Genomic DNA, 18,960 nt, shown 5'->3' with positions numbered 1-18,960 from the left:
CTATAACTACGCTGAATCAAAGAGTTGATACACTAGCCCAAGGTGTGCAAGACCTGCAAGTTACTAACGAAAGAATTCTCACTTATGTCAGAGATCTACAAACTCATACTCCTCATACTATTCTGCACTCGGCTAGTGATCCTGCTGTATGTAACCCTGAAAAGTTCTCTGGAGATCGTTCAAAATACAGGGAGTTCCTCAACACCTGCAAATTATTAATTGCTTTGAAACCTCGATCTTATCCTACAGAAAGAACTAAAGTTTGTTCGGTTATTTCCTTTCTAAGAGGTGAACCTATGTCATGGGCCCATTCCTTTATGGAAAACGATGACCCCATCTTAGACTCACTGGATGAATTTTTTGAAGCCATGTCTCTTCTCTATGAAGATCCTAACAAACAAGCTACAGCTGACTTAACAATCAGAACTCTACAACAAAGAAATAGACCCGTTGCAGATTACATTGCTGAATTTAAAAGATGGGCTGTAGAAACGCAATGGAACGGCATCACATTGCGCAACCAATTTCGAATTGGTTTATCTGAAGCTGTAAAAGATGAACTGTCTAGAACAGAACTCCCTACTACTTTGAACGCTCTAATTCACTTATCAATCAGCATTGACAGAAGATTAAGAGAAAGAAAGGCAGAAAAAGCCCTTTTTCATTCTAAAGACCGAAAACCTTTTACTCCCTCAAAAGCTCCAGAAAAGATTTCCTTACCAAGTGAACCTATGGAAATAGGGGTAATAAGAAGTCCTCTCACTCCTGCAGAGAAGAACCGAAAACGTCAATTAAACCTATGCATGTATTGTGCCTCTCAAGATCATCTGGTTTCTGATTGTCCCTTATTAAAACGGACAAAGGCCGGTAGACAAGCCTATACCTCTGCGATCTTCAGTGCACTCCCCACAACACCGACCACTCCGTTCACACCTATATCCCTTGTAATACAGTGGGATAAGGTGAGAATTGTTACTGAAGCTATCATCGATTCAGGTGCAAATGGGGTATTCATCGATTCAACCTTTGTAACAAAGAATAAAATTCCTTGTGTTCGAAAAACCATTTCTGTTCCTATTAAAGTGATTGACGGCTCCTTTATCTCCTCGGGACCGATTCTTCATGAAACCATCCCTCTAAAGGTAACCACCAATCATATTCATACTGAATTTCTAGTATTTGATGTTATTCCATCACCTCTCTATCCCGTTATAATAGGGATCAACTGGTTAAGGAACCACAACCCTCAAATTTCTTGGTCTCCTTTCTCTCTCACCTTTAACTCACATTATTGTAAAGAAACATGTTTACAGCAAATTCCTATTCTTCAAATCTCCAAAGAACCAACCATACCTTCTTGTTATTCAGACTTTTCAGATGTCTTCAGTAAAAAAGAAGCTGAAACGCTCCCACCTCATCGTTCCTACGATTGTCCTATAGACCTCATACCTGGTACCCCAGTACCTTTTGGGCACATCTACCCTCTCTCTGAGGCTGAATTACAAATTCTCAAAGAATATCTAGATGAAAACCTACGGAAAGGGTTCATTAGACCCTCTAGTTCACCTGCTGCCTCAAGTATGTTTTTTGTACGAAACAAAGACCAGACTATACGTCCTATCATTGATTACAGAGCCTTAAACAAAATAACAGTTAAAAATCGTTATCCTCTTCCCCTCATCAATGAACTGGTTGAACGATTGAAAACTGCTACCATCTACACTAAGCTTGACCTTCGCGGGGCATATAATCTCATCAGGATAAAGGCTAATGATGAATGGAAAACTGCTTTCCGAACAAGATATGGCCTCTTCGAATATCTGGTGATGCCTTTTGGCCTCTGCAACGCCCCTGCAACTTTTCAACATTTCATAAATGATATCTTTAGAGACCTATTGGACGTCTGTGTCATCATTTATTTAGATGATATTCTCATATACTCCAACACTCCTGAGGAACATAGAAAACATGTCAGATGGGTGTTATCCAGACTCAGAACCCACAAATTATTCGCTAAACCCGAAAAATGTATTTTTCACGTCAAAGAAATAACCTTCTTAGGTTATGTTATGTTATCTCCCCTCATTCAATAGGTATGGATAATTCAAAAGTCGATTGTATCATCAACTGGCCTGTTCCCTCTACAGTAAAAGAATTACAGCGATTTCTAGGGTTCGCCAACTTCTACAGAAAATTTATTAAAAACTACTCTGAGATAGCTCACCCACTCAATCAACTTAACAGTAAAAAACATCCCTTCAATTGGAACGAGAAGGCTCAAACTGCCTTCACTGAATTAAAGAGAAAGTTTACAACAGCTCCTATTCTTCAACTTCCAAATCCTTCATATCTCTATGTCCTTGAAACGGATGCTTCGGAAATTGCAATTGGAGCTGTCCTTTCTCAACACAAAACTCCTCAAGAACCTCTTCATCCTGTCGCCTTCTTCTCACGATCATTATCTCCTGCCGAAAAGAATTATCCTACAGGAGAAAAAGAATTATTAAGTATCAAAGTGGCTTTAGAAACCTGGAGACACCTTCTTGAAGGCGCTCAGAACTCTTTAATCATTTATACTGACCATAAAAATCTCGAATATCTTCACTCCAATAAAACACTGTCTGCTCGACAAGTAAGATGGAATCTCTTTTTTTCCCGGTTCAACTTCCAAATCGTCTTTAGACCTGGGTCTAGAAACAAAAAGGCTGATGCCCTTTCCAGGATCCATAAAGACACTAAAATTGAACCTCCTTCGCCTAAAGTCATTGGAATCTTATCTTCTCTTATTGATGACATTAAAGATCTCAGTGAAGATGCTCTCGAACTTCCTAAATCAATTAAATTATCCAAGAAAAACGGTCTCTACTATTTCAAAGACTGGATTTACGTACCTCCCTCTTTCAGAATTAAAGTACTCGAATTTATTCATGATTCTCCTCTGGCAGGTCATCCAGGTATAAAAAAGACCCTTGAATTGTCTAAAAGATACTATTGGTGGCCTCGTCAAGACCAAACTATTGAATCTTATTTCAAATCTTGTTCTGTATGCCAAAGATCAAAACATGTCCATCATCAACCATTTGGTCAATTATTGAATTTACCAATTCCTGAACGACCTTGGCAATCCATTTCTATGGATTTTTTGGTAGAATTACCTCCTTCTCATCATCATACCACCATTTTAGTGGTAGTAGACCGCTTCACGAAAATGTCTCATTTCATTCCTTTAACCCCTTAAGGACCAAACTTCTGGAATAAAATGGAATAATGACATTTCTATCCAATTATGGATTTCATCCTTCCTCATTTCCTGCTCAGACTGTTTCTTCATCTAATCTCTCCGATTCGAATCAAATCTCTCATATGTCCTCTTTATTCAAGAAATTGCATGAGAATCTAGAATTGGCCTCCTCCAATCAAAAGAAGTTTTTTGATACAAAAAGACAACCTTCACCTTCTTATAAAATCGGTGATCTTGTCTGGCTTTCCTCAAAGAACATCTCTACAAATCGTCCATCAAAGAAGTTAAGTTCACATTTTCTTGGTCCTTTTCCAATAATATCGGTTATCAACCGTAATGTTGTTAAATTGAAACTTCCAACAACTTTAAAGCTACATCCTGTTTTTCATGTATCCTTGTTGAAGCCTCATCATCCTGACCCTTTCCAAAGAAATGTCACTACTTCTCCTGATCCCATATTGGTCCAGGGTGAAGAAGAATACGAAATTCAAAGTATACTGGATTCAAGGATCCATCGTGGCTCCTTACAATACCTCATCAGATGGAAAGGATATGGAATTGATGAAGATACATGGGAAAACTCCTCTGTCGTTCATGCTGACAAAATAATTTCCAAATTTCACAAGCGTTACCCTTCTAAGCCAAGTCAATAGCACCCAGAGGTTGCTCATTAAGGAGGGGATACTGTCATGCCTTAATTATGGTATCCTCTTACTTCCTGGTTCCACGGAGCTTAGCCACACCTCTTTATGACACGGTCTCCCTATTTAATCTGACCGCACCAGCTGATCGAGGCTGGATTAATGAACTACGTTCCGTACTCACGAACCGGCTGCAACATCGTTGTGAAAGCCTCTGTTACCGGACCGGACTGGAAGACTTCAAGTTCCCTTCACCTTTCCTCATCCACGACTAAAGCTGAACTCTCACCATTCAGGATAAACCGCCTCTGAGGAGATCTTGGGAACCAGTGTTCTATATGCCGGAAGCTAAGTAAAACCTCTGTGATAAGCGTTGCATCTCAAAGCTTTTATTTCCTGTCTCCAAAGTCCTTCGTTAAAACAAACCCGTTACAGCTAACTTCAACTCATACTTTGTCTCAGTTAGCTGCATCTGTCTTACTTCAGTTAAAGTCTATGGAACAGCTATTGTAACTTCTTATCACCTAATTAATTAATACTACTAAAGGACTCTTTCTGATTCAGTTATCGTTTACTACTTAAAGCTACAGTGCCTATAATTGTGGACTTCAGTTATCGTTTACTACTTAAAGCTACAGTGCCTATAATTGTGGACTTCAGTTATCGTTTACTACTTAAAGCTACAGTGCCTATAATTGTGGACTTCAGTTATCGTTTACTACTTAAAGCTACAGTGCATATAATTGTGGACTTCAGTTATCGTTCACTACTTAAAGCTACAGTGCCTATAATTGTGGACTTCAGTTATCGTTTACTACTTAAAGCTACAGTGCCTATAATTGTGGACTTCAGTTATCGTTTATTACTTAAAGCTACAGTACCTGTAAATTGGAATTAAAGTCAATACCTTTTACTTTTTATAATAAATATTCAAACTATAAGAAATCTGCAGTTGTGTTCCTTCATAACAAATGTTTAGACGTGACACTGAGGTTGCTCGAACCCATATTTCATTTTCCTGAGCAATAGCGTATTCCCTTGCTCGGGAACCCAACAGAACTTGTATGGTCCCCCTTGTTATTGACTTAGAACATCAAATATCCCTGGCTGTTTACCACAATTAAAGTATTAACTCGAGTGCTTTCCCTGGGAGGCCGCCATTCGTATAACCGAACGCACGTGCTTCAGTGCATGGCGATTTTGTCTCCCGAACACAGGCAGCGGTATTTTGTCATCGAGTGCATGGAACTAATTTCGGCTACATGTTCTCACGATCCCCGGTCAGGATGGTACTGCTGCCTGTATACTTTCCCGACCAACTAGACAAACCATATTCGGCAGATAGGATCTGGGGGGAGCATTCGCTACCTAAGAGCCAGGAGGAGCATTCTTCGGTTTTCGTGAAGGAACTCCCAAATGAAAACCGGCCGCTGCCCTGGAATCTTTGGAACTTTTTTGGTGTATCACCTCGTGGCCGGTCAGTCAAAACTTCTCCCAAATAGTGATCCCGTTCCACCAAACTAATCTGAGCACTTTTCAGATATGTTGTGCGCTCAGATACAGGCTATTCGGGGATATAAGTATAGTGGGGTTCCTCTAATGTTTTATTATGTGTTTGGGTGTTTTATAATATTTTCTGTATTTCCTGTAACTGAGAGATAATTGAGTTATCAAAATGCTCAGCTCAATTATCTCTCAGACCCAGAGCCTCTTGGGAAAACCCCTATAAAATTGCTTTAGAGACCCCCATCCTATGGGGATGTGCATAAAAAGCCATGTGTGAGCTAATAAAAATCAGTTGACTCCCAGAACGGTGTGTCATCCAGCTACTGGGGGAATAGGCCATGATCACTGACCTGCATTTTCTTCCAGCTCCAGAGGATTCCAGCGGAGATCTTGTATCTTAGGATTGCAGCTCCACTACAAAGTGCAAGAGGGACCCCAAAAACAGAGCAGTTTTAATTTTTCCTTAACTCTATAATGTTATATTATATATATCACAGTTTACAGGTCATAGCACTAACCACTTATCTACTTTTTTGTTCTTCTTAAACTTGTTATTTTACGCAAATCACTCCTATTATTAGTAGTAGTATTTATAGATCGCCAACATATTCTGCAGCGCTTTACAATAATAAAATAGGGATAACTGACAAACAATTTTAGCTTAATTTACATACAGCATGTATGTAGACAGGATAAGAGGTGTAGAAGGCCCTGCTCAAACAAGCTTACAATCTATGAGGAAGGGGTAAAGTCAACCAAGAAAAATAACATGTCAGAGGGGAGAAAGGACTGATGGATACGATGACTGTGTCAAAATAACCTAGTAAAAGTGGTATGTGGAAGAACTGAACATTGGCAGGAGAGATTGTGAGCTGCACTAGATTGCATATTTTTGGGACTCCTAGATTATCAGCTTGTTTGAGCGAGGCCTTCTTCATCTCCCCATTTGTCAAATCTTTGCTGTTTTAAATTCCCATTTAAAATTGTTATTTGGTGCTATGTGATGGTGGTGATAATAATACGGATAATAATTTATCTGTAAAAAAAAAGTGTGTGAATATCCGATATCCCCACTATCAGAACAATGTTGTTTTTTATAGAATTACCAGTTTATGGATCACATTTTTTCCAAAACATTATTAATGGACTCACTATATTTATTTCCAATTCACGTATCCAATCTAACATTCAGCTTTTAAAAGACCCTGTCTTTGTTAGATCTGAAATCAAAGCAGATTTGGAAAGAACCGAGCATCTGATTACATTCAATTGTCATAAATTAAGCAGGTGATGGAAGAGACCACCTGATGGGAAGGATTGACTGTATTCATTTCCTTATAAAACTCTGTCACTACTTATCCCTTCTAACTCAAACATTTGGCTGACTTATCTGTCTGATGTGACCTTTGAGGTTTGAGTGATCTGCCTACTTCAAAGAGAACATGTTATTGAAGCTTGGTATGTTGCATGCAAATATCCCACAAAATCCCCCTTTAATAGGCATGTAATATTGAAGTTTTTAACCTAGCAATATATATATTGTGGTTTGAATTCTATTTTTTTTTTATCTGTATCCATGAACATTCTTCAATAATAGATGCACATTAGAGGGTGATGTTATTTTCTCTGATATTGAGGATCCAAATGCATTGAGATGATTCATATGCACATGTGGAAATTAGTTAGAAAACTGAACAGATTTTAACACATTGCTGTTATAGCTAACCGGAGTAGACCTGGCAGAGATGCTACCAGAAACCATGTATGCTTTGAATGGCTTGAAAGGCAGAGCGGGTGTAAAGTCACCATTCTCCATCTGGAGAACTCGACTTCATGATGTCTATAACAAGGTCTCCAGAATGAGCAGTAGCTGGAGAGTTAGAGGAATGTTTTTAGTCCAGTCAACATTCTGGCTAATAGTCTATAGACAAATAGGGTACTCGAATACCAGACAGGCAACTGAAAAAAGTCTCCAAGATAACACTGGAACAAAACCACAGAAAGATGGAACATTCTGCAAGTCCCAGCCCTGGTATATTGAACACAGAAACCACATCCCTTGATTACTTGCAAACAGGGAATCTGTAGCAAACCCAACCTGGAGCTTGTGGATAAAGTGGCTGAGACAGGGGCTGAGGAGAAAGAGCAAATGCAGTTTTCTTGTGCCACCAGAACTTACTTAAAAAAAAAAAAACTTAAAATATAGGGAGATTGTGGAATTAACAGCAGCTGCAAACAGCAAATAGCAGCTAGAAGCCAGTAGCATGTAATATAATACATGCACTATGTAAAAATAATGCCATCTTGGGGTTCTGGAGATATTTATTAACCACTCGATCTTTCAACGTCATTCATTTCCCATTGTACATGCTTCATTGTTATATATCTTTTATATTGTCATGTATCTTTTAGGGCTATATTTAGTTTGTTGGGGTTAGGAATATGGATATGGTTAATATGAGTATAAAGACTAGGATTCCTTTAATCTTAGAGCAGCACCGGGACATACCTGTCCAGTTTGCCACAGATTGGTGGGAGTTATGCTCCCAGGTACATCTGCTATTTGCAGCAACTAACATCAATTAAGTCCTCATTGAGAAAGGGGAATAACGCACAGATGACATCCCCACCAAGCAGTGCTGGATTAGAAAACATAATTTGTATAAGAAAGGGAGAAACCGTAAAAGTACGGTAGTTTTTTTTTTAAATCAGTTGCTAGGTAATACTTCTCCCAGGACTTGCCTGAGCTATAAATTGTCCCTGCATGAAGCTCAGTCTTCTTTATTTCCAAAGATACATATTTGTGTTACAAACGTGTGGTTTATAAAAACACTCTCAGCAGGTCTTCGTCTTACACACTTGAATCCTTTCTCTGTTGTAAACAAGTTCCTTGTATGAAGAAAACAGCTATTTTATGAGCCGGAGTTACAGCAACAATTTAAGAAATTCTTGAAGGAGGTGAACATGCTCTCATAGCTTAGGTTGTTAATCATTGGTGGATCCAAGGGGGTAGTTGTGGGGGGCAATCAGGGCGAGTCTCCCCCTAAGTTGCCTTATCCTAGACTATTCAGGCACACAGTGGAAAGGAGGAAGACTTTGATAGAGGTGTGTAAAAAAAAAAAGTAGAAGAGACGTGTTTATTGTTCAGATAGTGATTGGTGCCTGTTTAGTTCGCAGAGGAATGTAGAGGTACTTGGAAGGGTAAGGATTCATTGGCAAGCAAATGTAGGGAGTGTACAATTATGGGAGGGGTTTAAATGGAAGAGGAAACTGGTATTGTAAATTATGGAAGTGTAATATAATTTAAAGGGGAAATAAAGAGATTTGGTTTTAAAGATGGAATGTACCTTAAAGAGTGAAATATTTGGGAGAGATTGTCTTCTATTGTGTCAACATATCAATCTTAGGCACTCTTCTCAGCAATGTAAGCCTCAATTAACAAATAATGACATGGTGAAACATAAAATAACATTTTGAAGAAGAAGAAAATATTACTGTGTTATCTAATTTGATATCTAGAGAGATTAAAGGAACTGTATGCATTCATTGACACTAGATGAAAGAGAGGCACACAATAATGTGATTCAATTTGCATTTAAAATTGTCTGGACCTGAGTCCCACCAGGAATCATTATGGATTTATGCATTACTCCTAATATGTTTAACAATGAGATTGAAGTTACAAAAGAGTGTATGTTAGCCAATTAGCAAAACGTACTAGATGTTCATTTTTGTCTATTAAGTTTGCAGTTTTCTAATCTTATCTGAACATTAAAGGGACATTATAGTCACCAAAACTATTTTAGCTTATCAAAGCGGTTTTGTCTATAGATCATACCCCTGAAGTCTGACTGCTCAATTCTCTGATATTTAGGAGTTAAATCATTCTTTAGTCTGTCCATGCAGCCCAAGACAAATCTTCCCCGGCTGTTACTCACAAATTCAATCAGACTTATTTCTTCTTAATTTTATCTCCTTCTCTGTAAATTGAACTTTAATCACACACAGGAGGCTCCTACAAGGTGTATCGAACAATTAACAGAGCAAGAGATATGAAATTCTAAATTAAACATAATTTGCAATAAAGGAAGTGTAATCATTATCTCTACCAAGCTAACCATTTTCTTTAAAAAAAAAAAAAAAAGTATATTTTGTAGCATATATTTTACGCCTTATTCTGCTCCAAAGTAACATTTTCAGAACAAGGTTACAGCTGCATAGAGACAGGGAGCAGGGAGGACTCTAAACACACTGACCATACTACAAGGCTTTTCAACAGGGGCACATCAGACATGAGCTAAACACCTGTGGTTGTAAGGGGCCCTGGCAAAAATACATTACAAGGATGGAAAGCTCAGAGAATCTTCCTAAACAGCTCAACATCAATTTGTATAAATTATTTCATTTTTTATTTACTAGTTGCTAGTACTAGCACAGAGTACTAGTAGAACTCTGAGGACATGTAGGGCCCCATCATTACCTTCCCTATTTCTGTAAGACCTTAAAATATGCTTGTTCTTAATGCCAGGTCTCTTCTTCACTCTCCTGGAGCAAGTGATCTTTTAAGGATTAGAATCAGGGCGAGGAAGTTGCATCACATCAATTTCTCTTTCTTCACACACACACACAGAGCTGCTTCTTTGAGTCATGATTGTTTTGAGGTTAAACAGAAGCTTTCCAGAGAAATTGGATCAATGCCAACTCTATAGCTGTGGACAAGCACAAGAGCTCAAGATCTAATTTTGTCCAGAGGCCCAGAATTATGTCAGCTCTTCTTCTTTTGGTGTAGGCATAGTGTTATGCAATCTCCTTATATCATAGGGACCACCTATCAGAAATCTATGATAAAAGACATAAGTAATTACGCTCCTATATTTTCTCTCAAAGAAGGAATGTGAATATGAAGAAAAGAGTGCCAACTGACCATGAGTCTGCATTTTGTCAAGGCAGTTAATTATTTTATTTAATGGTATATTCATTATTATACCTAAAGAAGGGTGATGGTGAATATGGCAATCAGAATTTAAAACTAGCGACGATTTAATAAAAGACAAGATTTTGGGGAACATTTATGTAGGGTGTTTGTATAACCTTGTCTGGATCAACAATCAAGGTTTAGAGCAGGGGTAGTCAACCTTTTAATACCTACCGCCCACTTTTGTATCTTTGTTGATGGTAATATTTTCTTACCACCCACCAGTGCTGCAGTAACTAATTTTATAGTGCAAGTGCCTTTTTTTAAATTTAATTTTTTTTTTTTTAGAAAGGAATTTTTTAAAAGAAAATCTGTCCCTAAATGTATCTATTTTTTCTATTTCTATTCTACTTTTTTTTTTACTGAGTGTGTCTGTGAGGTACTGTGTGTGTGTTTGTGTGTGAAGGGTGTAGTGTGTGTGTGTTAGGGGGGCAGTGTGTATGTGAAGGGTGTAGTGTGGGTAAGGGATGTAGAGTGTGTGTGAAGGGTGTAGTGTGGGTGAGGTGAGGGGTGCAGTGTGTGTGTGAAGGGTGTAGTGTGGGTGAGGGGTGTAGTGTGTGTGAAGGGTGCAGTGTGTGTGTGTGAGGGGTGTTGTATGTGTGTGGGTGTGTGTGTGTGAGAGGGGTGCAGTGTTTGTGTGAGGGGTGCTATGTGTGTGTGTGAGAGAGGTGATGTGTGTGTGTGAGAGGTGGTGTGTGTGTGTGTGTGGTGTAGCATGGGTGAGGAATGTAGTGTTGGTCAAGGGTGCTGTTTGTGTGAGGGGTGTAGTGTGTGTGAAGAGTGTGAAGGGTGCATAGGGTCTATCCTGTTAGGGGTCTATCCCCAGGGAGTGGGAACATAATGCTGCAAGCCCTGGTGGTCCAGTGGTGACATGTTCACGTTTTCTGCAGAACCCATCACTGCCTACCTGAAATCCCAAACCGTCTACTAGTGGGCAATAGGGATCAGGTTGACTACCCCTTGTTTAGAGCAACAAATTGATTTTATTTTCATTCCACCTCAATAATAAATTAATTACAAACTTCCCCTTATACAGTAGGAATCATAGAAACTGTTTTTCAAAGAAAAACAAAAGTGATCAAGTGATTGAAGTATGAAGACCCAATTTGTATTATCTGAGCCATATATCTTTTCCCCTTTGATCCTGTTTGGTTCAAAGCAGTTTATTCTAGCCCTCGGGAGAGCAGACTAGACTGTCAGAATATTATTTAACATCTAGTTTAGGAATGCTAATTAGGAAAATTTGAAATTTATGATTTTATAATCGCCTTTTGAGACTTGTTAAAAAAAAAAAAAAAGGTTAAATTAAAAAAAAAGTTTGGATATTTTCCTGACTTTGATATAAATATGTTTAAAGTCTAGGCATGAATCTGAAACTGTAAGTAAAATTGCATTTAGTCAAGTGTGAAGTTTGATAAAATGCATTAGTGCCATTCCAGAACCAGTCACATTGCACTTTAACTCTGTGTAGTTTTTTTTTTTCACTCAACATATGTAATTTTCTAATTAATGAACCACACTGTTGCTCTGTTCGGCGTCAGTAATAGAATGTCTTGATATAGTAAACTCAATGCTCAGCAGAGCTTGATTTGCCAATAAGGGCATGTGGGCCTACTTGTTACAGGGACTCTGGGATGAATACAGATTGCTACTTTTGCTACAGTGGCAGGGTCATGCTGCTTTTCATTCTGTTTCATTTATTCTCTTGCTAAGCTGTTGTTGCTATAACTCAGCCTTTGATGGCATTTAATAGAGCCTCTTTTGTTTAATTGTCTAATGAAGGTACAGCTACGAAAACAGTGTAACTTTTTATGTACAGTGTCCCATTTAGATATCATCATCTGTTAAGTTTATCAAATGTAATTTTAAATTTATATACATTTATTAAAGGATGATTGTCATCACGTTGTAACTTATCATTTTTAAAATTTTATTATTATTTAAACGTATTTTGTTTTATTTATGTAAATTGATTTTTTTTGAGATCATTTCACTTTTTTTTTTTTTTTTTATATCAGGCTGAGCAACCATATTAGCTCAGATTGTTATCTGGCCAACTACTGCTCAACCTTACTTGCCTGAAGCCTTGATTGCTCTGTGTGAAATTGCAGCCGTAGGCAAGCTAGGTTAAGCAGCAGCCGGTCAGATAACAGTAGCGTAGCTGTTGATAAAGCATGAAATGCGTTCAGCTCTCCTGGGCATGCGGTAATATCTATCTGCTCTTTTCCTCCTGTACGTTCAGTAAATATATATATTTTTTTGGATTGCTGACCAGCCATACTTTTGATATTATTATGCATTTCTAATAAAGTTCTTTTTGATAAAGCTCCATGCAAGCATTTTTCTCTGGGGACAGTTAACTTTTGGGATTTTATTATTTTTCTTTTTATACTGAGGGGGTCACCCTATTGTGCCCCCGAGAGAATTTTATATTGTCAATAATTTTATGGCAAACCTATTTTAACACAATTTGAGTATTTTATTTTATTTCATATAATTTCTAAAATATCCAGTATTTAGTTATTTAATATATCAAACCTTCCAAATGCTTCTCTAGAACAAATATTTGATTGAACAGTATAAACAAGGAAGTTGGTGCTGGACAGAAAGGGAGTGGGGGAATAGCTTAGATGCAGAAGAGAGTGAGAATGTTAGAGACTTCATTTTAAAAAAATGCCCAATTTCTACTTTAACTGTCTTATTTAAGTGCAATGAAATATATATTTTTAAAATAGAATTTCCTTTTAATTTTTATTTCTTTATATTGCATTGGTCACAAATGATGTGCAATTAATAACATATATTCTTCTAAAGTATACTATTGACTTCTCTTTTTGCTTTGCTTATTTAAACTGTTCATCCAGGTTAAAAGTATGTAAAACAATAAACTATTTGTGAAATATTAACCCTTTAAATATCACATTCATATTCCCATTAAAGGGTACAGTCTGATCCCTAAAGACCTTGTGTTAGTGTGGCATGCTTATTTTGCAGTTGTTGTTCTATATAGTTATCTACTGTAATCATCAAATTAATGAGTCATAATCTATATTGACTCTTTAAAGACTGCTTTGTTAGAATTTTTTTTTTTTTATCAGAGGTCCTTAAGGGTTTATTCTATTTTAAATGTAACCTTTGTCTTTGTCGTTAATATCGTGTAGTGAAATTCTTTGGCAGCCTTATACTTAATTTCCAATGTATTTGTATCCCATGGGCTTAACTGTTGACATATTGCTATGTAAGTTGATGACTATTCATCAGTTTGCATTTCACATTGAAGAAACATGAGAAAATGTCTGCACTTTAGTCAAACTGTGATTTGATTCATTGATTCGTTAAAAAGAAATCAAAATTGACAGTTTTTTTACATATCCTTCATATGTCTGAATATTACTCTGGCTATCCATGCATTGCTTTCACATCTTGACTAAATCATCCTCCGGGCATTAATCTGGCTGATAATAGGATATTTTTGTTTATTTATTAATGTAATGCATACATTGAGACTGCAGATGAAAACATGTAGACTATTTTTATATGATGTAAATTGTAAAGATAGTGGAAATATAATTATATATAAATTAAAGGAACACTATAGGGTCAGGAATACAAACATGTATTCCCGACCCTATAGTGTTAAAAACACACTTGCGTCCCTTTCCCCTCTTTGCCCTCCTTAAGTAAGTAAAATAACTCACCTTTTTTCAAGTGCTGCGTGGGTCCGCCGGTGCTGCCCCCGCCACCCATCCACCTTCTTGGCTGACATCATCAGTAGTGATGATCGCAGCCAATCATTATGCTTTCCCACAGGAAAGCATTGGATTAGATGAAATTGTGAATTCTGATGGTCTCAACCTAAGAGGCAGGGCAGGGGCAGATCCAAACACCACCCTAGCCAATCAGCATCACCTAAATGGGGAGCATTCAGCATCTCCACGTTCTACATGGCAATGTTGCACACTGTGCAGTACTGCTGGCCCAGGAAGCACCTCTAGTAGCTATCAGAGGAATGGCCACTATAGGAGTTCCTAGGCACACCTAAACACTGCCTGTTATTTCAGATACCCGTTCGCTTTCGGTTCCTCCCGAACTGCTAAAGGCTGAGTGATTATAGCCTGCAGTTCGGGTGTTGATTTGCAGTATCCAAGTAAATTCTCCAAGCAATCAGACGTATACCCAAACATCAGCCTAACTGGCCGGTTTATATGCAAGTCCCCATGCAAGGGCTTTACAGTGACATATTCCAGGGGCATTCTCAACTGGACCTGAGAGGGGACTATGACAAAGTACACAATGTAATTACATTGGGTCTCAGGTCCAGGACACTCCCACACAAAACAGGATAAATCCCTCTCTTGTGCCTGGGAGATTATTGCGACAGGAACTGTACTAAACTCAATTATCCCCAGGCACAGAAACATAAATTTTAACAACACCCCTAAAGTGCCCCAAAACACCTATCCCCTGATAGCCCCGATCTAGGGGACCAACATATCCAAAAATCACCCAGATCGGTTCAGGGGTTCAGGATTTCCATGGAAGTCATAATTTGACCGACTTTCGGGAGCATAAACTACAGTAAAAGTACCGAACATAGCGGTTCATGGGTACGCTCAGTCTATGTCCCTCGTTCAGGAGCTTGCTCCCATCGAACGCCATTCAATTCTCACACGTCTTATGAACTTCAATGGAAGTGGAAGTTCTAGTGGTGTTCGCGTGTCTGATTTGAGTTCCATGCACTCGACGGCCAAACACCGCTCTATGTCTTCACGGCTAAGGATGGCCACCACCACGTGTTTTCCTTATACGTTCGGTAAGCCCCATATACTGAACCATATAAGTCTAAACAGGCTCGAACAGAGCATTTTTAAAGTATATTAGCCATGGTCAATTGCAGGGGCCATAGTCCTGAGGCAAGAGGCTGGCCAGCAGGCCCCTCCAAGCACCCGTGGTGAGGTTCAGTTTGTCACACTGCCTTTTCTCTGAAATGTCTGCAGGGACTGACAATACTCACCAAAACAACTAAAATAAGCTGTAGTTTTTCTGGCGACTATAGTGGTCATTTAAGCCAAAAATGAGAGCCAACTGTTTGCAATTGTAGATAGATAGATAGATAGATAGATAGATAGAGAGAGAGAGAGAGAGTTTATAGCCTTATCCACTGACATAAATAATTTATTGTGGATGACACTGCACGATAGGACTGAGAGTCCACAACTGCTGGCTCCCATTGGTTGTCTCTTCCAGCTGTAGAGGCATTTGACAGATCATTTGATGTGGTTTGCATTTCATGATTCTCAGCAGTGGTGTATTCTGGTTTTGTGCCGCCCTAAGCATGACAAAACTCGGGCACCCCCTCAAAATTATCTTCCTGACAGACACATGCCCTCACTGATACATCCACTGACGTACACTCACTTACAGATACACGGCCATTGTCACACACACGGTTTAACCAACACACACTTTCAACACACACTGAAACATACACATTCACAGACATAAATACTCACTCATTCACAATTAAACACACACACTCACCGACAGACACACATATACACTAATTGACAGACATGCATTCACCGACAGACACATGCACCCTCACTGACAGACGAACTCTCACTCAGTATCAGACACACACACTGAAACACACTTATACTCACTGACAGATACACGCTGACAAACACACATACACATTCTCTGACAGTCATATATACACTGTCAGTTTCAGACACACACATTCACTAATAGATTCACTGACAGACATACTCTCAGTGTCAGACACCCATACACACACTGACAGACATGCTGAAACATGACTACATACACTGACAGACATGCATACACACACTGACCGACACGCATACACACATACACACACTGACAGGCACACACTCTCAGTGACAGATACACACACACTGACAAACACACATACACATTCTCTGACAGTCATATATACACTGTCAGTGTCAGACACACACATTCACTAACAGATAGACTGACAGACATGCACATTCACTGACAGACATACTCTCAGTGTCAGACACGCATACACACACTGACCGACACGCATACACACATACACACACTGACAAATAAACACTCTCAGTGACAGATACACACACACTGACAGACACACATACACTCTCACTAACAGACACACTAACAAAATGGCAACACACTAACTTACACAAACACACTCACAATTTTTTTTTTACTCACTTTTTAAGTTGCTGGAGTGTAATGTTCCCCCATTGGGTCCAGTGCGGCTGACTCGGCAGGTGTGGGCGGTTGGGCAGGCAGGTGAATGGAGGAGGCAGGTGGCGAGGGAGCTCTAATCCTCTTGCTCAGCTCCCTCGCGCACCACTTAGTGATGCTGAGGCCGGAGCTGAAGAGATGCCAGCCTCAGGTGGCCCTGAGGTGGCCAGTCAGCCAGTTCCTAGGTCCCCCAGGACAAGAGGCTAACAAGATATTTGCCAGGACATTTGGGGGCGGCTTATTTTGCCACCCCCCTTAAAGTGCCACCCAAGTCAAATGCCTGGTCTGCCTCACAGTAAATACAGCACTGATTCTCAGGCAGCCATTGTAGCACCGCCAAATGTTTGCCATCACTTTCCCATAAGCTGTATCTGCAATCTACTCATTCACCCTGAGCAAATCCAACACAAATGCCAGCTTTATTGGTAATGAAAGTTTTAGCATGCTGTGCAATTTCTGCTTGTATTGCTTTTCATTGCGGTCTTACATTTATTTTTCATTGTGTGAATAGAGCTTCCAAATTCAATAAAGCTTGAATAAAAGCAAACAGATGCCATTCTAAGGTAATAACACATTTCTTTTCTGCCCTATCATTACTAGTCCAACTGCAGCATTATTACCTCAGCAGGCTGATACCTACACAATTCTATTTGAAAGAAAATCCTCTGTGCAATGCTAGTAGATGGCTTGTGTGTGCAAATAACCCATTCACATATCTAGGCATAGTTCATCAGGATGTGTTTTCTTTGTATGACCATTATGAGAGAGTTTTCAAACATGGGAAGCATTAATTACATTATATATTTAAATTCCATATATTTAATGAACAAAATGGCAAAAAAAAAAGTATGATCTTGTCTAAAGAAGAGGAATGGATAGTAATAAATCCAAATAAAAAAATAAAAATAAAAAGACTGCTGCTCTCAACCGCCACACTCTACCACCAAACCCATCAATATATCTTTACTAAAAAAAAAAAGAAGAAGTAGCTTTTGGTAATTCATAAGAAAAGTGTTTTACTAACAGTTTTCATTTGTATTGGTATATTATTACAACCAAACTTGTCTACAAGCTCTTAGATGGTATTGAAATGTGAATATCAGTGAAAGAAATAGCACTATGACCCTCTGAAGACTAACAATTGTCCTATTCTTGTCTCTACATTTTTTCCAGATACTATGCAACGGTTCATCCATTTAAGAAAAGGATATCTGTTACAACATGTGTCTATGTCCTTGGTGGTATCTGGCTTCTTTCCTGTGCCTTGGTAGGACCTGCAATTGTACATACCTACCATATAGAATTCCAGCAGGAAGGTTTTACCATATGTGAAGAATTTTGGGTAGGCAAGGAAACTGAGAGGCTGGCCTATGCTTATAGCACCCTGATTATTACTTACATCCTACCTTTATCGGCAGTATCCTTATCCTATATCTGCATTACTGTCAAGCTGAAGAACAGGGTGGTCCCTGGCCACCCCACCCAGAGTCAGGCTGAATATGACAGGCTCCGCAAAAGAAAAATATTCAGGCTCATTGTCCTGGTGGTAACAGTCTTTGGGATCTGCTGGCTCCCCATTCATGTTTTCAACATTATTCGGGATATTGACATCAATCTTATCAACAAGCATTACTTTCTGCTGATTCAACTTTTCTGCCACTGGTTCGCCATGAGTTCTTCCTGCTGCAACCCTTTCTTATATGCCTGGCTGCATGATCGATTCTGTAGTGAGTTGAAGAAGATGTTTATGTTTAAGCGTAATATCATTCCCACCAACAATTGTGTGGATGTCAATGTGATGCTGTGAGATGAAGCTACCAGGGTTTATGACTGTGATTAAGAACAGCTCCAGGCAGCTGAAAGAGAACAAAATGAAGACACTGGATGTGTAGTCAGTACTATTTTATTGAAGAATAAGATTCAGTAGATAAAAAACAATCAATCAATCAGAAACAAGTATTGTACTATACGATACAATGAGGAAGATGAAACATTCCAAGATGGACATTAAATAGAATTGTCTTTGACAAGTAGAGGTAACAGTCCAAAACCAATCATGAGCAACTACTGATGGGACACTGGATTTTTATCACCAGAAATGGATACCTGAATGGACATCAAAATCCACATATTTAAAAAAAAAAAAATAGACTATCTAAATATTTAATATAAAAGGCTCAGTATTATCTCAATAGTGATTAGAATCATTTTAAGTCAAATTGTCTGAAGAGAAATTACAGCATAACTGATTATAAGTCAACTAATTAGAGAAAGTCTTTGTAAATCTTTTAAAATTAAAGTTGTACTTTAATATCCAAAAAAAGGTTAACACAATCTAA

The 18,960-nt window shown here is 38.6% G+C and overlaps 1 protein-coding gene across 1 annotated transcript in view; it reads left to right on the top strand.

Moving 5' to 3' along the window:
* The window catches only part of LOC134601159 (prolactin-releasing peptide receptor-like), an 87,214-nt gene extending 68,541 nt beyond the window's left edge, over positions 1-18,673 (top strand). The window contains exon 2 of the mRNA XM_063445604.1: positions 17,795-18,673. Coding sequence (XP_063301674.1) covers positions 17,795-18,428 — 634 coding nt within the window. The 3' untranslated portion in view covers positions 18,429-18,673. The remainder of the gene's footprint in view (positions 1-17,794) is intronic.
* The last annotated feature ends 287 nt before the right edge of the window (positions 18,674-18,960 follow it).

The sequence above is a fragment of the Pelobates fuscus genome, chromosome 3 (assembly GCF_036172605.1).
Source record: "Pelobates fuscus isolate aPelFus1 chromosome 3, aPelFus1.pri, whole genome shotgun sequence".
Taxonomy (NCBI): Eukaryota; Metazoa; Chordata; class Amphibia; order Anura; family Pelobatidae; genus Pelobates; species Pelobates fuscus.
The sequence above is the reverse complement of the archived record's forward strand: the minus strand, read 5'-3'. Positions and strand labels throughout refer to the sequence as shown.